Below are 21,075 nucleotides of genomic sequence, written 5' to 3' on the forward strand. Positions count from 1 at the left end.
TGGTTAATTGAATTGACCCCCATCCCTTCAGGGGCTGCTTCCCCAAGGTAAAGTTCGTTATCAATCATGGCATAGTTTAACGGTTGTATATCTAGTGATGATGAACCCAGTTCAAGTTAATTAATAACAGTCATTAATTATGCAGAGTCCCTCGTAGCTTCAGCACATGGTACCTGGTGTACCGTGTAGAAGATATATATCACGTGCTCCATCACCGGGGCAACATTGGGTTGTTTATCGCTCCCGCCCGATAACCAAAAATACTTTGGATCAACACACAACTTCCATAATAATCAAGCAACCGCAACGTTCGACTCAATAGGATTGGATCGACTGATCCTATTGAACATAACGCAGTCGGACAGATACAGAACTTAACCACAGATTGATTAACTCTACATTCAGGTCGCTCGACACAACGCGGCCCGCCGTCATGCCGGCCTCTGAAGATCTCATCAACTTCGACGTGATCGAAACGCAAAAGGAGAACATCCAGTCTCTCCCAGGAGGAAGGTCCGCCAAAGCTCTAGCACAAATATTTTCCTCCGGAAGCAATGGCGACAGATACGTATCGCCATCGCCTAACGAGACGCGAACATTAAACGATGCTGTTAGGCAGGAGTACGAAGCCGAAATAGAAGCCAGCGCTGACTCAGACGACCCCCTCGATGTATACGATCGATACGTGAAGTGGACGCTCAACGCTTATCCTTCAGCACAAGCAACGGCGGAATCAGGTCTTTTGCCTTTGCTAGAACGAGCTACCAAGGCATTTCTCAACTCCACACATTATAGGAACGACCCTCGCTATCTGCGACTGTGGCTGCAATATATTAGACTGTTCTCAGATGCTCCACGCGAAACATTTGCCTTCCTTTCACGTCACAATATCGGACAGGGTCTAGCATTATTTTACGAAGAATTCGCCGCTTGGCTTGAAGGAGCAGGCAGGTGGGCGCAAGCTGAGGAGGTCTACAAGCTTGGCCTTCAGCGCGAAGCACGCCCCCAGGAGCGTCTACTTCGCAAATTTGATGAGTTCCAGACTCGGTTTGGTCAACTACCGCAAGGCAGCGACGGACCGTCATCTCCCGCTTTACCATCTGTGCGTCCTGCTTTGGCAGCCAAGATCGACCCATTCTCTACAGCACAGACTCCGCCAGTAGATCCCCAGGCGCCGCAACCGAGAGGTATTGGTGGCAGCGGGGCTACCAAACCCGGAAAGCCAAAGATGGCCATATTTAGTGATTCTAGCGACACAGCCTCCCAACCTCCAGTCAGTGGGCAGTCTGCGGGTTGGGATAGCATCCAATCAATCCGCGAAAGGCGAAAGGAAAACACAGTCGAGGCGAAGCCATGGGTTGGCGAAACATTGAAGTCGGAGAAGCAACGCGCACCGGTTCAGAAAATGGCTATTTTCAGGGACAAGGTAAGCACCGAGCAGGTCTCTCTATTCTGATCTCCACATGTTTACGATCATAGGACTAATTTGGTGGCATGGCTTTGGCGTTTTGCTTTTATATGTACACAGTCAAACCCAAATACACAAAATGAATCAAATATCCCCAGCGTGCCAAAGGAAACTCCCGAACATCATATAAGAGAGGCAGTTAACCCTCGCACCGGTAGGAGAGAGCGTGTTTTTGTGAATTTACAGGCTGTTTATCCCGACTACGAGAACCCCAGCTTCGAAATTTGCTTGGAGGAGCTTCGCGCTGCTCACCGTGGATGGCTAAAGAAAGATTGGCGCAAACCTAACAAAGCATTGCAGGAAATTCCAACTAATGCTGCTGGACGCGTTTCAGAACGCCCAGACGAGATCAGCGATAATATTGAAAATGCGCTCGTTGATAGCTTAAATCAAAAGCTTGCAATTGATAGGAAATCAGGGGAACCTCGTGAAGGGAAATTATCAAAGGTCAAGAAAATCAAAATGCGAGAAGTAAACGAGACACAAACAGGTAAGACTCCAAGTCTTGATCAGTTCGTGTTGGATGTGTGTTAATTGGTCAATGCGAATAGTCAAAACAAATCTGGATTCGCCCACAGGACCCAAGATCAAACGCAGAAATGTCTCAGAGCCTACAATGACATTCCACACGCGAGCTGCAACAGATGAAATTTATAGTATTTTCAACCAACCGCTACAATCTGAGACGGCTGATGGAAACCACGGAGATAGTCTCTTTGACAGTGAGTATGAAGATGATGATTATACGAGCGTCGCAGATAGTACTGGTACTGGAAGAATGTCGGCTGGTACTAGTGAGTTTGGTGACGATGATACCAGCACATTACGGAGAGGCAACGACGAAGAGGAAGATATGACAAATGACGGCGAATGGACCGAATTCACAGTGAGCAAGCATATTCCCACTGCGTCTATCGATGGGCAAAACGTAGACGAAAATGTGCCAGAGTCTGCGAAAGAGAGATACATACCAGAGATGCCTGAAAACTATAACCCCCCAGTTGGAATGTATCGCGATGCTGCGATCATGGCTCAAAACCGGCTGCCTTTCATGACACCTATTATTGAGCAGACAGAATCTTCGCTCGCCTCGTATACTGCTGCAAAAAGTCGCCTTTATGATACGAAGACGCCATGTAAGACTGTTCTAGAAGTCGATTACACACCAAAGGATTCGCCAGTCGGGGATTTGCTTCTCCTGACCCCAGATCCAGAAGCAGTCAACACCAATCTTCAAGAAATCCAGTCACCCAGTCCGGCGGTCAAGACAGAATTGCGACGGACTCCTGTCAAGAAAGTCTCATCTCAATCTACGACTAATTTTGAGTGCATAATAAGAGACGAGCAATGCGATCCTACAGATAAAGGTATCCGTAGTAAGATCCTTAATTCGATAGAACCACCACTTGCCTCATTTGGTGGGTTCTATAACCACTCGTCTGTATTCGGGTCCAATGCTGGAGATATTCTAAAATACTCGAAATCACTGAAGAAACCAGTGAAGGGCGCTGACAAGTTACCTACCCCGGTTCTTGGGTTCCCGAATGCTAAGAGAACGTACGCTATCAGGAGAGAACTTGGGGCGGGAGCTTATGCGCCAGTCTATCTTGCTGAGAGTGTTGAAGACATTGACTCGTACCTTTCTGACAGCGAGGACGAAAGTGGCAGGAAGCCATCGCCAGTTGAAATAGCACGCAGGCAGAATTTTGAAGCTATTAAGATGGAAACCGACCCCCCCAATGCATGGGAATTCTACATGATCAGAATCGCGCATGACCGCATGGCGACCTCGCCATCTCTATCCCGTGCGACGGAAAGCATTGTTAAGGCTCATGAACTCCATCTTTTCAAGGACGAATCTTTTCTTGTCGAGGATTATAGAGGGCAAGGCACTCTTCTGGATCTCGTCAACATTATCAGAACAGAAGCAATCACAAACACAGGAAACTCGGACGCTGGAATGGATGAAGCGCTCGCAATGTTCTTCTCTGTCGAGTTATTTCGTACCATCGAAGCTCTCCACGCATGCGGAATCCTACACGGAGACGTCAAACCCGACAACTGTCTGGTTCGGTTAGACGAAATAAAAAATAGATCTTCCTCCCTCCCCTCACCACCTGGCGAGCCCCTTTTCGACCTTGCAGAAGAAGATGCTATGGCCGACCCCAACGAAATCCACTATTCATCCCGCGGCCTCTGCGGCTGGCGTCAAAGAGGACTTATGCTCATTGATTTCGGCCGGGGCATTGACATGAAAGCCTTCCGACCTGACGTCCAATTCATCGCAGACTGGGAAATGAGCCAACACGACTGCATTGAAGTGCGCGAAATGCGGCCGTGGACATATCAAATCGACCTGTACGGCGTCGCAGTAACCATTCACGCCATGCTGTTTGGCAAATACCTCGAATGCGTTCCCGCCGATTCGCGTAATTCCGGCGGCCGAGATTCCTTCAACAATAACAACAACGAAACCCACGGACAACAATCGATAACGGATATCAAACGCTACCGAATCCGCGAATCCTTCAAAAGATATTGGGACCGTGCCATCTGGAGCGATGTATTCGATCTCTTGCTCAACCCATGCACCGACCGATGGACACAAATGGAGCAGCAAAATGCATCAACCACCACCACCAATTCCCCTTCTTCTCACCTCCCCGTTTTAAACTCCATGAAACACATCCGTGAAAGAATGGAGGCGTGGCTAGCCATCAACGCGGAGAAGAAGGGCCTCTCCCTGCAAATTCGGAAACTAGAAGCCCATCTTTCACGCCGGAAGGAGAGGCTTGAGAAGGAAATATAAACAAAACCAAATTGCGGCCGTTGTTTTATTGGTTTATTATACGTATATGCATCAATAAGAAATTCCAAGGCGTGGTTGGCGTTTTGGCATCCCCATATTTTACATGCTCACTATTCCCTGACTGTTATATATATATACCCGCATGGTTCAAATATTTCAATGATTCCCTTTTTCGTCTTGTATCTATTTTAGTTTAAATCCTTTGACATGAAAATATTTTCTCATTCAAATCTTGATATCTCAATTCCTTCATGTCATTTCATAACTAAGAAGGGAAATTGGGTTACCAATTCCTTCTTAACATGATTGATCTCATATGTCAACCGGTTAACTAGGAGTAGATTTGAGCGGAGAAAAGAATTTATAAATTCGCACACTAATGCTACTAATGATAATAATAATAAGTAATCTTAAAAAAAATTGATCTCAAGATGTAAACAACAAAAGCCATCATCAGTTCATCATCTATGTCTGTAAGAGGGTCATTCATTCAATAAACGGTTCTTGTTTTGTTTGTCCCAACTTGTTCCGTTTCATCATAATTCGTATCAGGGAAGGGTTGTTGTTGTTTCGAACGATCACGCGACGCAAGATTTGTACTCGGGCAAAGGATGATGAGGCAAAGAGGAGATTCGAAAGAAATCAGAAGAAATCGAAAAGTGAGAAGACAAGGAGAAAAGAAGAAAAGAGATAAAATAAAGGAAGTTAATGATAGTTATCGTCATATTGACAAGATTGAGGAGTGTAACCATTAGCTTGATGCTTGTCTGAAATAGGTTTCTGGCAAGGAAAGCGAGGTTGACACTAGGTAAAGAAATTCTTCGAGAGAGTGTAATACGTCGATGGCAGTCAAAGACGATATTCAAGGTTGGCACGAAAATTATACCATCTGCAAAGGTACGTCCGTTCGGTGTAAACGCCTTCTGCCATCGAATTGGTTAGGTTTGTACACGATGCGTCGCGGGTCGCACAAAGGGGGGCAGGGCAGCAGAAAAGTCGAAATTCATAGGCGAATCATATCTGTCGTCAATACCATGAAATTCCCAAGTCGCCAATACATGGGAAAAGAATGCTTGGTCTAATGATATCGTTTGCAGAGTCGTACAACTTCATACGAATGGGGATGCACAAGTAGGAAACCGTTGTATCGATCTGCGGTTTAGGAGTATTAGGGAATAGATCTCGACCATTAATCAAAAACGCAATTTTCGTGTTCCATAGGAACTCATGTCACATGATCATATCGTCAGTCGTCAATGAGTCGCGCTTCGTTCTGTTCCATGTCCGAAGCTATCATGATGCATTGCAAAAAAATTCTATACATTGAAGCAAAACGACGAAGAATAATAAGACCCAAGCAGATTTGGACACTTAAAAACTAGTATACCACTGCAGGAGCCATTTGGGTGGTGCTATATAAAATGTTAATATCGATTCGTGACGATTTGGATATGATTTAGAAATACCATTTTAATTCTTCGTAAAAGGCAAATTCAAGATTTGCCGGCGAATTCGCTCGGCATCTGAAATTCCCTCCTCAGTTGGATCGTAAGGTAGCCTTACAGAAGAAGTTTCGTCTTTAGCAAAAAATGCTTCGCCGCCAAAATTAGTCGAGATCTCCGTATTCATAGAGCTTGTGGTAAATGAATCAGAGAGCGACGGAGCATGGCGAGGTGACTTGGGGTAATGGAAACGGGGTTTCTCGTCCAGCTTAAATGGCGACCCTAGTCGCCGCACGGTGTCACTACGGGGCCGAAGCAGTTCCTGTGAATTGTCTTGAGACTCGATTTGCTGATTCCGGGAATTTCCAGGGAAGGTGAAGGGTGAAGTTGGAGAGAATAGTTGTTCGATGCGCTCTTTCGAGCTGAAGCCACCAGATGTAGTGTTACCGCGATTGCGCAGTCGCACACGTCGCTGACCATCTTTCAATTTTCCATCACGTGCTAGATCACGAATGTTGCGTTGAATATCACTCGAAGCCGGGCTTGCATCTAGTCGGTTATGTGCTCGGCGCTTGTGGACATTGGATCCCAAGTCCATCCGGGGTGGTGATCTTAAACGCGATCCGGAAACGTGTACGGTGTCTCGTCTGATCTTTCGGGCTGGGGTGCGAAGTTCGCGGTGAGATGTATCGGGACCCCAAGTATTGTACATAAATGGTGATCCTAGACGAGGGAATGGCTCAGCCACAGCAGAAACAGCCGGAGCTGCTGAAACTTGGATACTTGGCGGCTGGAGCGGTTGGCTCTGAGGATCGTTGAACCAGTTATCGGAGCTGGAGAGTTCCATCGAAGTTGGGCTTGCAGTGGCCATTTGAGTGAATGTGGCAGGCAAGGAGCTGGAAACAAGAGATACACCGAGGTCGCGAGTTCCGAAAGCAGTTGATGTATTGGAAGTGGGACCTTGTCCTGGGGTTTCTTGGGCGGGTGCAACAAAGGGATCCACGGATGGACTGCGAGATGCCAGCAAACGTTGATAGTGTGGCGCAATGGAGAACTTGCGTCTGCAGAGAAATTTGAGACGTCGCCTAGTCGTTGCTTCGGACCTTGGCCAACGGGGCTTGACACTTGTCGACTTGGCACCAGTTGGAGTACTACTACCGCTTCTCGTCTCGGCTTGTAGATTATCTCGTCTAATATTCGACGGAACTGCTTCGTTATCTTGGGCAGTTTTTGTGTCTGGCTTTGCTTTGAGACGATTCCAGGTTTTCTTTGCTTCACGAGCAACTCGATGAGATACACCTAGAGGCGGAAGACTTCCTGGCAGCATTTTAAATGGGGTGATTGTTGGATCCTGCAAGTATATTTGATAAGTATTCCACAGGTGATTGTCCATCTCCTTGGTCCATCGTGATTTATCTTTTGGTACGTCTAATGACTGGCCACGTTTCGAGACTCGGCTTGACGGGGTTTCTAGGAGATATTTTCTCGTATCTTCTGGGTGGAATCCAAAGGGATCATAGATCTCGCTTTCTGGGCTAGTGCAACTGCCACCGAGCGATGGTTGAGTCACATATGTTTCATTTGAGGAGACGGAAGAGTCAGACGCCCGAGAGGACGGACGTTCAATTGGGTCGTCCTCCGCATTGTCTAGCCTTTCAGGAGTCACCCGGGGGAAGTTATATGGAGTGGTACGGATTTGCGCGGGGGGCGTTTTGAATTCCATGCGGCGAAGCGCAGGAACCTGCAAAAGATCCGATGCTACTGACTCCAGAGCGGGAAGTTCAGGCTCTGACACAGCGTCTGAGGAAGGAAATTCGATGGAAGGAAGAGGAACGTCGGGCCGGCTGAGATCGAAGATATTAGGGCCGTCACCTATGCTCGCGAAGACGTTTGCCTCACTGCCGAAGCGTGGACGTCGGATTCGATAGCTCGAATGGTGAGGTGGTGGCGGGACCTCTGGTTCGGCATGACAGTGTTCCGGGGTTCTGGGAATGGAGGGGAATGTGAAGCTCTTGGGTAGAGTTCGGGACAAGCCCTGCGGCTGTTGTGCCATAATGACAGTGTGGATCTCGAGGTCGATGGATCTTGAATGGAATGAAACGACTTCGAATTGCTTGGGGTCCAGTGCGGTGCGACGGGCAATTTAGGACTGGTTGGTGAAGAGGTTGTCCAGGAACATGTCGATCAATCCGTTCTCGTTCAGAGCTCAGACGATTGCATTCATTGTGTCCGCACTGTCATAATACTGATGCCAATAAACCCGGATGATGGATGGTTCCTTCAAAGAGTGAGCCTGAATGTTGTGCCAACAACGCCCGTCCAATTTGCTCGCCAATCCGTTGGGAGCAGCAATCGTCGACAAGTCGTCCGCCGGTCGCCAGAGCTGAGGATAGGAAATAATAGTCGCAGAAAAAAGATTAATGCGCGGTCAAAACAAAATAGAGGAATATGAGAGGCCGGAATCGGCTGTTGTGGTAAGGTGGGAGGAGTCGACGTGTAGAGAGCTGGACGGGTCAGATGGATAACGGTTCCCAGCCTCCGCGCATCGCATACGGCAGGGCTTATCGATTAATTATGGTGAGCGGTCCACGCAAACGGACACAGAAATGACGACTAAATCGAGCCCAACACACAAAGGAAAAGCACAGCAGTCCGTCTGAGGGAGCGAGAACGCGCGCGTCTCTCTGGGGCAGACAGATGGCTGGGAAGGGAAGGGAGAGAACGGTTGGGGAGAGGAGGAAAAGGTCCGCTGGGCAGGCGGAAAGGGGAGGGCGATATTATTGCCGTGCGTGCAGTGCAGCAGGTGCAGCAGCCCACTCACCGCCCGAGTCACTGGACACGCACGGCTCACTAGGCAGGACTAAGCCGCTACTCGCAGTCTGGTATCCGTAATTAATCATTACTTAGTACTCCTAGTGCGCTGGGAGCACCACGTCAATGCTGCTGGCCACTGACAGCAGCCATTGTGCGCCTAGTGAGCCCGCCGCGCCTGCTAACTTGCCAAGCTACTGGAACAGTGCTAACGTTGGTCGCTCCTCAGAACTCGGATAGCCTGATAGCCCCATGGCGCGGTGTGCCAGCCGGTGGGCCCTGGCTCATCGTGGGTTTGCAGGGTCTTCAGATACTCGCCCATTCCAGCTGTTTCGGCGCGGGGAGAGCTACGTCTGGTACAGAGTGGGCACTTCGTGTTCGGGGTCCAAACAAAACAAGATGAAACCAAAAAATGACCGCAACGCGCCGCGCAACTGGATGCTGGATAGTCGACGCTTGAGCAAGCGACAGCGGGATCGCCTGCCTATCCGCCAGTAGCGCGAAGACAGTTCCCTGCACGGGCAAATGACAGTGTTGTAATACACGGAACAGCGGTGGCTAATGCTGGCTTCCAACGGTCTTGCACAATGCGTTACTTCGTGAAATTGAGAACTCTGCTGCCCGTTCCCATTGACCAATGCACGCACGATCTCCTGATTCCGACGAGTCTGCAAGTAAGGGTTCTCCGAGTTGACTGACCGAGCATATTCTCCATAATACATAATCCACGGCTGGGTTGTGCACGTCGACTCAAATTGCATTGGGCAGTCTCATAGCTAGCGCCGAAAAATCTACAGTAGTTTGCCGGTATTATGGACAGGAAAATTCAGGGGGCTGGGTTGGACCTTCACCAGGATGGAGTAGTAACTAGCTCTTTGGGACTACGTACTTACTCCTCCGAGTTAGTGAGGCGACCACACAAAAATGACCATCAAAATCACCAAACACAAAAAAGAAGGCAGAGGTCAAGCGCGAAAGTGGAGAAGGCTCAACGGTCTCCAGCCAGTCGGTGCATCCCTGACTCGAAACTGCATAGTGCCGTGAATGAGAAACGTATTCGTAACTTCTCACGGCGCCGAAGCCTGAACGCGATGCATTGCGCCCTAAGGTGGAAACAAAAATAAAGAAGCCATACTGTAATATACGAGGGAAGCGCACGGTGGGGCTGGCTCGCAGAGGAATGCTGGGCGCTCACACGTGACACTCACTAAAAGAGACCGTGACTAATCAATTGAAGGGAGACCAGGAAAGAGCGGGCAACGCGAGGGCAAAAGCGAAGAAACAACGAGGAAGAAGGAAACAGGAAAGAGCGAAGAGCAAAGAGACGCGTCGGGACCCCGCAAACGCGTCTCGCGCGCGTCAAGTAATATTACCGGGTTTGGTGTCATAGGCGCGTCCTGGCCTATCAGCGGCCGCTCACTGCTGCTCTGTGACTATACTCTTACAATACACCCAACGCACGACACGCTGTCTGCATGGGCTCCCAAGAGCCAGAGGCATAAAGTGAAGCAAAAGAGCACCGAGCAGCACAATTGAATCCCTTGGCCGCGCTACACGCACCTATCAGAGCTCGTCGTCCTCGAGGCAGTGGGCAACAACATAATCTTGCATCGGCCGGCATTGGACTTCCGAAAAGCTCTGCTGATGTGATCATCCTGGCAGTCGGGCTTTTACTTGCAGTCTGGACTTTCGTCTGTTATGGGGACCTTGCAGCTGGCAGCCTATCATCCGGACTAATGATGACTACCATTTGCTTGTGTTCGCTACACCAGACTCTCGTCGAAGTCTCGTGCTCTGTGGGCACTCCTTGCTGCTGCTGCGACATGTTCCAGCTTCGTCTTACGCAGACTACCAACGAGCACCGCAATCTGCCGACCCACAGGAACCAGTCAATGACAATGTCTCTGCTCGGGCTATGACTGACAGCTGTATTGGGGGCGCACGTAGGGCATCGATGCCGGGGCCTCATTGCAAGTGGCAAATGTGGCCACTGCCATCAGCCAAATCCACGAGAAACACCTGTCCGGTTCCTAGACGCAACCCAACAATATCATGAAACATGAATGGAGCATTCTCAAACTCGCACAATACGTATCGCGACCTGACTTTGCGGGCACACATTGGTGGTCAACTATCAGCCTCCGCAGCTCAGCGAGCGATGTATAGTTACGTAGGACGTATGACGATACAATAATATAATAGTTCAAGACAAAACACTTGTATCACGAGATCCTCTAGACTGCAGTATGCATGTCTTTCTCATTATTTCTCCCTGTGATGGATCCAGCCAGCCACTGCCCCATCACAGTTACACCTTGGTTCTGATATGCGCGCTGCGTGGTATCATTGACTTGAGTGTGGGATTCGCGACCCGACTTCGAATGTCGGTCCCACCAGGTCAGAAAATTGAACCTGTTGAGTGTGGGGGATCCGCGGTATTTTTATTTCTTCTTTTTCTTTTTGCTGCTTTTCTGGTTTTTTTGATCTTTTACCTTTTTTCATTGGCCCGATTTTTGGGCTAGAGGAAATTGGCCTGCACCTGCCAACCAGTATTTTTCATGCTGACCAACGACGGCGAGGAATTTGTTCACCGTGCTGACGGGCTCGAGACATTAAAATAATCCAAAGGACGTCCGATCATGAGGCGCTTGCAGCATATGCCCCTAGCTGCACGAATCGAGCGCTTTATATATGGCCATTATGAATACCGCTATTATTACAAGTGCAGGTTGTCACGAGACTAACCAAAGAAACGACTAACTTGGGCAGGAAGCAACCTAGAACACCAAAGCCAAACCCAGGTTTCCCAGGACAAAACTTTCTTGTCGAGGATATGCTCTACAACGGAGTTCTTAGTTATAACAGACGTGTTAATAATCTCCGTGAGCATCTCCAATGCCGTAGAGCCCGCGGCCAATCGGAGGCCGTGCCAGAGAGTCAATCCAGAGACCAGCCAATCATCGTTAGCGCCACCCGGTCAAAGCCAAAGTCATGATGGGAGCAGTCACGACTCCCCTCTCTTCCTTGATCGTCCAGATGCTAAATAACACCCTCTATATGTATGATTGGTGATTTTTCTTTTCTTCTAATTGCAGCATAATACCCCTCTGTCTGTCAACATCATCCACGCGCCTTTTAAGCCGTAGCAAGAGTGATGGGGGACATCGGCGTCGTTGTAGACCCCGCAGTTACCAGCGTCGACCCAACGTCCCTCCCAGCAGCAGAATCAATTAATGTCCTCGTGACCGGTTTTGGGGTACATCTCTACTTCTTCCCATGTATAGTTATACATTGAAACCTACTAATCCCCCATCACAGCCTTTCAAAGACAACAAAGTCAATGCATCACATCTGATCGCAACATCCTTGCCACCAGAAATCACTGTGCCACCGAAGAAGCCAACTACGGGCGTACCTGTCCCTCGAATAATCCACATCCATGTGCATACTACCCCTATCTCCGTGTCTTACTCCTTCGTGCGAACCCAGCTCCCATCTATCCTAGATAGTTTCAAGCGAGAGCATGGGAAAAGACCCGATTTGATCATCCACATGGGCATCGCCCCGACACGCAAGTATTATTCCGTGGAAACGCGGGCATATCGGGACAATTACCGAATCACTGATATTGACGGGAAACTGGGGTTTGACGATGGCGAGAAGATATGGAAAGCAAAGGGATTGCCGTCAGTACTATGTCCATTACCGAAGGAGACGCAGGGAATCGCTTTAGATAAAGCTGCACCACCATCTTCAATCGAAAAGGAAGAACAGCAGCACGGATATTCTCCTAAGATTATAGTACCTTATCCCCCCAATGAACATTTCCGGCAGGTTTGGAAATCGTATGCGCCAGCGGAAACAGATATCCGCATTTCGGAAGATGCAGGGAGGTATTTGTGTGAGTTTATATTTTATTCCAGCCTGGCGCTGGCGCTGGAGGAAGGACAGGATCAATCGGTGCTGTTCTTTCATGTCCCCTCGGCGACGGATGATGCAGCTCTTGAGCTGGGAAATAAGGTGGCTGTTGCGCTTATTAAATCAATGATGACGTGTTGGATTGATGAGGCGTAATGGATGCAATATTTGATGCAGCTTTTGTCTGTGGAGACAGATATGAGGGGTTTGTATAGGTTATTGCTCAGTATGCAGGCCTCTAACACTGCATGTATTGGTCTGAATCAGTCTAAATAATTAAATGTGAATTTAATGATTTCAAACTACTATATTAGTACATATGTAAGCTGTACGGAATGTATGAACGAAATTTTGAGACCGTCTAACCGGGCACTACCTAATCCAGTCTCAGATACATGTATCAACTGATGACACGAAATATGGAACATATCCTTTGTTTTGTATAGCAGCACTCCAGACGAGTGTACTATATATTATCTCTAGCGAGTTCGCGGGTCAATATATCCAGAATAGCGCAAGCGGTCTGCGCTCTATGCCTCACTATCACCGCTTCTAAATGGCCAGTGCAGTACTGGCAATAGGGGAGTATGGGACATCCTCCGCTGCTAGAATAGCAGACAGTATGCTGCAGAGTGTTCCTAATATTCGAAACGGTTTAATGGTTGGTATTAGCGGTGGAGCACCAAGCTCAAAACATTGTATTCATTAGGAGATATCGTGGTCAGTATCCCAGGCAATGGACAAGGTGGCGTATTTCAATATATTTTGGAAAGACGATATAATATCAGAACTTCCAAACTACGGGATTTCTGAACTAACTACTGACTATCTTATGTACAGCCGTGAATGGGCTTAAGGTTCAATACGAAAGCGATGATCACGATCTAGAGAAGTCTATCGAAAGTGTACTTGAAAAGAAGAAAAGATTGAGGAAAGCTTACAAGCAGTTCGATTCTGTTAGTGATCGGCTATACTGCAGTCATATTACGCATCCGCCAGCCGATCTTATCTTAGGTTCTCTGAAGCAATTAATTCAAGGCCAGCTTTCTATACCTGACACAGTGAAGGGGTTTTACAGTCGCTATATGCGAACGAATACTCGCCCATTAGTGGAAGTCTTCTCAGATGCATTATATCATGTTACAGCTTCCTATCAAAAGGTTATTGTCGTTATAGATAGACTGGATGAATACGAAGGGTGTGATAAATTTCCCCGCGAAATTTTCAAACTGCAGTAAAATACAGGATTGAATCTATTTAAAACTGCAAGATCCATCTAGGAGATTAAAAAAAAGTTCTAAAATTGCGTCAAACTAGAGATACGAGCTAGTAATGCGGATATGCAAAAGTATCTCTATGAGAAACTGCAGGATTTTTAAGCATTTGGTTAAGAAAATGACGACCCGTAGAAAGAAACCAAGAGTAAGATTATTAAGGCGACCCATAGAATGTATGTGTTGGATTATGCTAGCTGTGTATATGGATGAATGTAGCTAACCTCGTTAAATTCTTACTAACACAGCTTTATATTGACTCGTTCAGGAGTGAGACAAACCCCAAGATGACAAAGCTCGCTCTGCGAGAGTTGAAGACTACATCTGTGGTCCATGGAGAAGAGTAAAAGTCTATATACTAGATAAAGCTTACCAGGAAGCAATGGAATGGGTTGGCAGCCAAATGCCGAAGCACAGAGAACTTGCCATGCAGGCCCTCACCTGGATACCATGTGCACGTAGACCTTAGTTGCCCTTACAGTTGCGCTATGCCATTGCAGTAGAGCCCGGTCAAAGCGAACTTGATGAAGAAAATCTTGCTGATATTGCTTTGATCATTTCAGTCTGCGCTGGAATAGTAGCTGTGTAGAAACAGACTGCTGTCATTCGTTTAGTTCACTACACAACTCAGAAATATTTTGAAAGAATGCGGGAGAAATGGTTTCCTGATGCTCATGCTCCTCACATCGCAAGAACATACGTGACATAAATGTCATTCAAATTGTTTGGAATGGAAGATTGCGAGGACATTTCCCCAATACAAATATCCCCTTGCCAAGACCAGTTGGCTTTTGCTGAATATGAGCTCGAGGTGTGTCCGCGTTGCCGGGGCCCTGGCTCACAATCAAGCCAGTCAATCCTGAATAAAAACTCGATTTTGGTCTAAAACCCGGGCTACAGGGGCCAATTCAAAAGTCTTGGTGATTTGAGGGTATGCTGTTTGCGTCTCACCATAATGCGCCAGAAAACACGTCAACGACGCACCAGCAGGGCCAGTGCCGACAATGAGGTAGTCTGAGTAGACTTCAGCAACGCCATCAATGCTGGGAAATCCGTTCACCTGCGGGATTTGCGTCATTGTTTGTCGTTATGCTTGTCAGCGCAAGATTGAAGCAATAAGTACAGGTGGGAATTGTAGAACCAATGGCAGGCTGTTGGACGAAGAGTTTATATTCTTCTTTTAAGCATTCCTTAAGACACAAGTCGATGACATTTCACACCTTTCATACCTTTCATACATGATGCTAGTAGCTTTGACTCGTAGGCCTATCTACCGGGTTGTTGGGACGTGGGCTCTATGGAGAAAGTGGGACAGACATTAGATTAGATTCCCAAGTTTCTGTGTGTGTCCGTGGGCTCTGCGGAGAGCTGGCCGGGAGAAAAATGGGGAATTTTGGCATGATATTGGTCAAGCATGACTCGCAAAACTGTATGTGTGTATTTGTAAGCGCTGGGGTTCCAGTATTTGCGGATCAGTGGCATAGGTATGGGGTCCCGTGGTTGGGTTACCCCATTTCGGCCGCACTTGTCGAGGTTCAGCGAGCGGATCGAGGCATGTGACGAGACAGGCCGCTCATTCCAAAGGTCGGCTCTGATTTTATGTATTATTATTATTATATTCAAGTTTAACGACCGTACCCAGACTGGTCTCTCGGTTATGACAGTCTCGACTTAGTGGGCACAAGGGGGCTGTTAGGGGACTAAACCCCAAACTCCCCACGCCACCTGCCCCATTTTGTGCCTAGACATAACAGCGCTCAAACAATTTGCCTGCCCCAAGCCGCTTATCTGGGTAGGGCGATTCGGGGGACTTATAGGGGCGGTTGAGGTTCCCTCTCCCTCCGCGAAGCCAAACGTGCCGGTGTCGCTCACCTGTAATTTCTTTCTAAAAAAATTTTCATTTTGTTTTGTGTCTTCCAACAATTTAGCTGGACCCGGAGTTTAGTGGGAGAAAGATTGTTTCACTTGGCCTTCAGCCGGTATTAATGTCGAATAATCCTCTAGTTCTGCATCAGTCTATCTAATGTGCTCGTCATGTCTAAACAACATGGCCAAGGCTGTCGAGCTATTTCATTCCTGAACATACTTAGCACTTTTAAGGTGCCGTATTTCAAGTCGGTAGCGCTCTGAGAACGTAGACGTTGCCATACAACAAGTGAGGAAATGAATAAAATGATGGGTAACCAGATAGACAGATTGGGTTTCGTAGGCTTCGAGCCTCTATCACAGTGATCTAGCACAAGCCAGGCAAGGTCCATTGCTTTGTCCGGAATGTCGATTTGTTTTGAATCGACTGCGTTCGGGCTGAGGCTAGCAGATCCTCCATATCCTGCCATACGAGGCAGCTCCCAAAGCGCAGGGCAAGCTAGATGAAGTTTGGCAAAGCAGTGAAGCGCAAGAATGTCGTTCTCGACTTTATCCCGAAAATGGTTCTCCCACTGAGAAAGGGCAGTCATCATATCAACCTTTAGGCGCCAGCACTCGGAGTTGACGGATAGAGGGGCATAAGGATTGCGCAAAACATTATCATTGGGAATGGAAAGAGGGAGCGTCGACATATGACATCGCTGCATGTAAATAATATCGCTTAGCAGGGCTGTAAGTAGCAGAAGGCTATCTTCTGGGCTCTTCACATCTTGTGGCAAGGCTTTGCCATGAGCGAGTAAGTTGTAAATAGTGCGGAATGACCTGTTGGTCGACGGCATCCTGATTAATAGCTCGCTGACAGAATAATTGAGAACCGTGCCGCAATGTATTGCGTGCATGACATCAGTTAATAGCATGTAATTGATTAATGAACTATATCCATTTGATTAGCGGCGAAGACCAAGGCAGTTCAATCCCGTTCAAACCTTTTAGTCCTGAATTCTCTCTCTGATAAATCACTGGATGCTAAAAGCGGCGGATAGTAATCGGTCAGATGTAGACGTCTTGAAATCTGTAAATTGTAAGGACTCCAGAGCATGTTTGACAGACGCTGGTGTTCGGCTGGGCATGTAGCGCACTCACAGTCGCGACATTAGCTAGTAGCCCGGTGGCTAGTCTACAGTCCCTTCTGTCCGTCGATAGGATACCGTAAGTAATTAAGAGGGCAGCCTACAAATGAAGTAGTATTAGCAACCGGTTGTACTCTATTGACTTTTTCCAGCGCCGTTGGGGCTTCAAAGACGTTTCAGAGGTTGTAGAGATACAAGCACTTACCGCCAGCACCGCCTCCAGAAGACGAGCTTCGCGGTTGTCGACTTCTAGCATGACGGACCATAGGTGCACACCAGCAACAAATGAACTTGCGGAGACATCGGCAGGGAACGTGCCATTGCCATCTGGATGCTCATTCACAGTCGCAAGGGGGGAGGTGACCGACGAAATACAGGCGAGCGCTAGTTGCAGATATGGGGGGATAGTACTTAACGTGCCCACAATATCAACTTTATCTATGAAGATGTGTTGTTTGAAGCAAGTAAAGAATCCCTCCTGTAGCCGAGCCAATTCATCTTCGGACGGCATGGCCGGAACAGCTGAAAGTAACGCCATTGGGTATGTATACAACTCAACAGGATCCATCTGAGGTGCAGTGACATCCATATCAGCCGAGCCAAATTAAATCCTTCGGTGGGAAGCAACTTAGACTCACTGAAGTCCTTGTGATGTTCATAGTCTGCGAGTCGTCTATGATTGGCACCGAACCCAGCAATACGTCTTCTTCCGCGTCTTCGCTGTGCAGCAGCGCGACTCGAAAACGATCGAGGAAGGTCACTGCTGGGCTTTCGTTGGCATCGTGCACATCCCACCGAGTTGGATGCCGTTCGCCTGGCCAATGTCTACAGCCTGCGTGCTTTGGCCGATCCAAGGACATGGTGCTACAATTGGCCTCTGGATGTGTAGAGTCCGTAGAGGGTGTAGAGTCAGTATGGAAAACTACAAGCTTATAAGAACGGCGGCAAATTGCACGAGTCGGAGAGCCGGTTTAAACGGCTGTTTTGACTTTGGGGCCCCGCTTTGGCTTTGGCTTTGGCTTTCGCTGTGGTCCCAATCTCGACTCTCGATCTCTCACAAAATGCGGGTCAAGAGAGACGCGCGCTGATCAAGAGAGTGGCAATAAATACCCATTGAGCTACCCCGCCGATCCCCAGATTCCCCAACCTTTCAACCCTCGCGCCGAGTTTGGCTTTGCCACGGTGCCGCCGTCGCTGATTGAGTTACATGTACATCATGGATGACTCGAACAATACATTCCCAAGCTCAAGGCGCGATAAGCAGGTGCGTTGGACATATTAGTATTTTTGCGTTAGAAACAACCCTGGCTGTTGGACATTTACCAGCCAGCATCCCTTCTTGATCTCAAGGCACCGATAGGCTAATACGCATACAGTGTGACATCTGCTCGCGGAGCTTTGCCAGATCGGAACATTTAGCGAGGCATCGAAGAATTCGTAGGGGCCATTTCTCTAGTCCTAGCTGGCTGTTGCTGAACGAATATCCTGTACTAACCGGTTCTGGGCCTTAGACACCAAAGAAAAGCCATTTCCATGCCCTCACTGTCGCAAATCTTTCCAGCGCGGTGATGTCAGGGCTACCCACGTGAAGAAGTGTCATGCGACCTTTGGCGACCAGGACGCCGAGAATGAAGTTGCAGGCCGTAAGCGCGTTCGCATTGCATGCGACAATTGTCGCAGGCGGAAGATGCGCTGTGATGGCAATGAGCCTTGTGGCTCTTGTCGCTCGATACGGTCTTCCTGCCATTATGCGGCAGCGCCAGCTTCACCATCCCCATCAAGCCACGATTTGGACACACAGGGCGTCAACAGAACCATCTCGACTCGAGCAGGGACCGACCCTCACTTTAATATCAACGATGATAGTGTACCTCTAGCGCCGCTGTCACCCACAACCTCCCTTTCTAATGCCGAGAATGGCCCCTTTCTGAATGCTCGAGCGGGTGCACTTGGAAACACCCATCAAGACGCATTCGGCATGCCTATCCAAGGAGATCCAGCAATACCCTTCGATGCCGGCGCAATAGACAATGCACGCTGTCTGCCCCTTCCCGACACCGACCTCCTCTACCCACTCTCAGATGCGGCTGGGGGAGTCGAGTTTTGGCAGGTTCCCCCTGCAGTATGTAACCCACGTCTATATTTGATGGTGGGAGAACTAAATAACCTGTGTTGTACAGTACGGCCAGATCTGGTTTGATGGTTCCGACTTCACCTTGAGTGAAGAGATTTTCCATTCGACATCACCAATCTCGAACCATGTGTTCTCTTTGTCAATGCAACATTTGACGGCTACCATGCAAGAATATTTCGATCGAAAATCCCGAGCGCCTTCACCTTCGCTGAACAAAGCTAGCAAGATGTGGTATTCGGCTCCGCCAAATATGGATGACCATAACAAGGACATTGTTATGGTATTCCTGAGCATCTTCCAAAGACACATACCGGAGACTTTCCCCCTGTTCAAAGAGTCTACCCTCGGTCGTCAAAACCTAGCCGCATTTACCCTTGCTATGGCCGCCACGGGTGGGCTCTTTTGTACAGTACCTGGTAGCGCCGAGGTCGCCAAGGCGATGTATAATGACGCCCGAAGACTGCTACTGGCTTCGGTATGCCCATTTTGTTAATATAACTGAATTGGTCTAATATCTGCCAGTTCTACGTCCGCGATACACTAGACGGAATCTCTACTAGTCCGCAAGACAAACTTGTAACGCTGAAAACAGTAAGGCTCATTCCAATCCTCCAGTAATACCCAACAGAGCACGCTGATTGGATTCTGTTAGTTTATACTTCTAGAACTATATGGCCTTTGTAGTGGTGACAAAAGATGCTATGAATTTGTAGAGGCTTTCCATGGCAGTCTCGTGCATGTGAGTTTGCCCACTTCGGTCCCCCAGCCCTCGTAGGCTTGCTCACTAATTTGCGATTAGTCGGCACAGGAATACAGTCATGAATGCGAGGTGGCAGGATTAAACAGTGCAAATGAGCGGGAAAATTCTCGGTATGCAAGTCACGATTTACTTTGGCATGACGACACGTTAACGCCAGTAATTAATTCCAGACTGCTGGAAACTCTACAGATTCTCGACTGCTATCGAGTTATCATCATGCAACGTCCTCCATCGCTGTCGTGGCATCATATTGATTTATTTGCGAATTCACTTTCACCAGAAAACCGCATATCTTCTTTTCACAAGGTCGCCAGAGACCTTACTGATGGTGGCCACATGTTGGAACCCATTCGCCCCACAGAATCCTGCCTCTCAGGCCTAGCAGGTTTATGCTCTTATCTATGGCCGGCAACCTATTCAAAACAGGATAGATATTCTGGGGATGAGTTTCCAGACCAAAGCACATCTTTCTGGAAAGCTGATTTCGTGGAGCTAGCCTGTGATAATTGGCTTCGAACAATAGGTCAGGCCGGCAATAATTCTTCTCTTGCGGTTTATCACATGATGAACATCATGCTTCACGTAGACCTTGCCATGCTGCAGCACTTCGCGCATTCTGCTCCAGGATCGGCCGGACGAGACCCAAAGAAAAGCCTCGTAGCCAGGGAGATTAAATCATGGAAAGAAGGCAGACACTATAAGATCGCACATTGGCATGCCGAAGGCATTATAGTGGCCGTGGAGAGAGCCTTAAACGCTTCCTCAAACAAAGCAGAGCAACAACTTCCACCGCGATTGAAATCCGCCAACACCGAGACACGACGGCTTCCATACGAAGCACCACATGTCCCATACGCTATTTATTACGCTACACTTGTGACGTGGTGCGGCGCTATCACGGAGGAGAATAATGCTGCGTCTGCATCAGCTGCACAAGTTTTTATTGCGCGAGGAGAGAGGATTCTGTCCCTACACAGAGTCCATATCGCTCAGCTTTTAGCACGCGTACTGTACGATATTAAGTAGAATAATTGTTATTGCCAAGCATGGGGACTAGTCATGGTTTGGACTGAACCCAATATAATTTTAGTCGTCTCTCATAGCGCTCTAAGAGACTCCTAGAGTCCGAAGCAAGTGGAACGAGTTCTAGTGTGCCGGCCTGGCGGCTGTTTCCAGTACCTTCAAACCACTTATTCAACGGTGAAGGGGGCTTTACGGTTGCGGTAATAAAAGTATACCAATTTTCACGACCTACAAGAAGACCCCACCAGGTCCAAGGTGACGTTATGCATGGCCTCCGATCTTGAAAAACGTCCAATCAGATCATTGCAGCCCTGTGTGGCACCTAAGCTAGGGGTATTTCAACCTGGAGCCGCTGGGGTACCGATTGTCAATATCCAGTCGATGGGGGCTAGTTCCTCGGCAAGCCGCTGGATAACGGGATGGGCTACAGTTTGTCCTCC

General features: G+C 48.2%; 7 protein-coding genes across 7 annotated transcripts; 4 read left to right on the forward strand and 3 right to left on the reverse strand.

The window, feature by feature from the left end:
* Window positions 1-433: 433 nt before the first annotated feature.
* BGW36DRAFT_298457 (putative checkpoint protein kinase) lies at window positions 434-4,277 on the forward strand (the record flags this gene model as incomplete). The annotated part of the gene is made up of 3 exons (XM_046211435.1): window positions 434-1,426; window positions 1,529-1,958; window positions 2,020-4,277. 3 exons carry the CDS (start codon window positions 434-436, stop codon window positions 4,275-4,277), a joined length of 3,681 nt encoding a protein of 1,226 aa, XP_046071201.1.
* Window positions 4,278-5,526: 1,249 nt separating this feature from the next.
* On the reverse strand, window positions 5,527-7,869 carry BGW36DRAFT_183840 (uncharacterized protein). Its single transcript, XM_046209739.1, has 2 exons — window positions 5,744-7,869; window positions 5,527-5,689 (listed from the first exon to the last, which is right to left on the reverse strand). The coding sequence occupies exon 1, from the start codon at window positions 7,770-7,772 to the stop codon at window positions 5,748-5,750; it is 2,025 nt and encodes a 674-aa protein (XP_046071202.1). The 5' UTR covers window positions 7,773-7,869; the 3' UTR covers window positions 5,527-5,689; window positions 5,744-5,747.
* A 3,693-nt stretch (window positions 7,870-11,562) lies between these two features.
* BGW36DRAFT_380580 (uncharacterized protein) lies at window positions 11,563-12,756 on the forward strand. Its single transcript, XM_046216349.1, has 2 exons — window positions 11,563-11,786; window positions 11,849-12,756. Exons 1-2 carry the CDS (start codon window positions 11,685-11,687, stop codon window positions 12,602-12,604), a joined length of 858 nt encoding a protein of 285 aa, XP_046071203.1. The 5' UTR covers window positions 11,563-11,684; the 3' UTR covers window positions 12,605-12,756.
* Window positions 12,757-12,764: 8 nt separating this feature from the next.
* BGW36DRAFT_451540 (uncharacterized protein) lies at window positions 12,765-13,686 on the forward strand (the record flags this gene model as incomplete). The annotated part of the gene is made up of 2 exons (XM_046221826.1): window positions 12,765-13,146; window positions 13,289-13,686. Exons 1-2 carry the CDS (start codon window positions 13,005-13,007, stop codon window positions 13,684-13,686), a joined length of 540 nt encoding a protein of 179 aa, XP_046071204.1. The 5' UTR covers window positions 12,765-13,004.
* A 603-nt stretch (window positions 13,687-14,289) lies between these two features.
* Window positions 14,290-15,078, reverse strand: BGW36DRAFT_380582 (uncharacterized protein). Its single transcript, XM_046216350.1, has one exon. It carries the CDS (start codon window positions 14,798-14,800, stop codon window positions 14,576-14,578), a length of 225 nt encoding a protein of 74 aa, XP_046071205.1. The 5' UTR covers window positions 14,801-15,078; the 3' UTR covers window positions 14,290-14,575.
* A 252-nt stretch (window positions 15,079-15,330) lies between these two features.
* On the reverse strand, window positions 15,331-17,426 carry BGW36DRAFT_183891 (uncharacterized protein). The gene is made up of 5 exons (XM_046209740.1): window positions 17,357-17,426; window positions 16,924-17,286; window positions 16,732-16,818; window positions 16,575-16,660; window positions 15,331-16,521 (listed from the first exon to the last, which is right to left on the reverse strand). Exons 1-5 carry the CDS (start codon window positions 17,375-17,377, stop codon window positions 15,723-15,725), a joined length of 1,356 nt encoding a protein of 451 aa, XP_046071206.1. The 5' UTR covers window positions 17,378-17,426; the 3' UTR covers window positions 15,331-15,722.
* A 447-nt stretch (window positions 17,427-17,873) lies between these two features.
* On the forward strand, window positions 17,874-20,687 carry BGW36DRAFT_408196 (uncharacterized protein). Its single transcript, XM_046219075.1, has 8 exons — window positions 17,874-17,982; window positions 18,095-18,155; window positions 18,230-18,840; window positions 18,899-19,327; window positions 19,375-19,443; window positions 19,505-19,591; window positions 19,652-19,722; window positions 19,783-20,687. Exons 1-8 carry the CDS (start codon window positions 17,926-17,928, stop codon window positions 20,636-20,638), a joined length of 2,241 nt encoding a protein of 746 aa, XP_046071207.1. The 5' UTR covers window positions 17,874-17,925; the 3' UTR covers window positions 20,639-20,687.
* Window positions 20,688-21,075: the final 388 nt, after the last annotated feature.

The sequence above is a fragment of the Talaromyces proteolyticus genome, assembly GCF_021365285.1.
Source record: "Talaromyces proteolyticus strain PMI_201 chromosome Unknown BGW36scaffold_7, whole genome shotgun sequence".
NCBI classification, from domain to species: Eukaryota; Fungi; Ascomycota; class Eurotiomycetes; order Eurotiales; family Trichocomaceae; genus Talaromyces; species Talaromyces proteolyticus.

Excerpts from the sequence above, each read along its gene's own strand:
- BGW36DRAFT_380580 (XM_046216349.1), top strand. The coding sequence starts at position 11,685 with ATGGGGGACATCGGCGTCGTTGTAGACCCCGCAGTTACCAGCGTCGAC. Across the intron at positions 11,787-11,848 it reads TCCTCGTGACCGGTTTTGGG|CCTTTCAAAGACAACAAAGT; the intron begins GTACATCTCTAC and ends CCCCCATCACAG.
- BGW36DRAFT_380582 (XM_046216350.1), bottom strand. The coding sequence starts at position 14,800 with ATGACGCAAATCCCGCAGGTGAACGGATTTCCCAGCATTGATGGCGTT.
- BGW36DRAFT_183891 (XM_046209740.1), bottom strand. The coding sequence starts at position 17,377 with ATGAACATCACAAGGACTTCA. Across the intron at positions 16,819-16,923 it reads TTCTGGAGGCGGTGCTGGCG|GCTGCCCTCTTAATTACTTA; the intron begins GTAAGTGCTTGT and ends CTTCATTTGTAG. Across the intron at positions 16,661-16,731 it reads TACTAGCTAATGTCGCGACT|ATTTCAAGACGTCTACATCT; the intron begins GTGAGTGCGCTA and ends TACAATTTACAG.
- BGW36DRAFT_183840 (XM_046209739.1), bottom strand. The coding sequence starts at position 7,772 with ATGGCACAACAGCCGCAGGGCTTGTCCCGAACTCTACCCAAGAGCTTC.
- BGW36DRAFT_408196 (XM_046219075.1), top strand. The coding sequence starts at position 17,926 with ATGTACATCATGGATGACTCGAACAATACATTCCCAAGCTCAAGGCGC. Across the intron at positions 19,444-19,504 it reads AACTTGTAACGCTGAAAACA|TTTATACTTCTAGAACTATA; the intron begins GTAAGGCTCATT and ends GGATTCTGTTAG. Across the intron at positions 19,592-19,651 it reads TCCATGGCAGTCTCGTGCAT|TCGGCACAGGAATACAGTCA; the intron begins GTGAGTTTGCCC and ends ATTTGCGATTAG.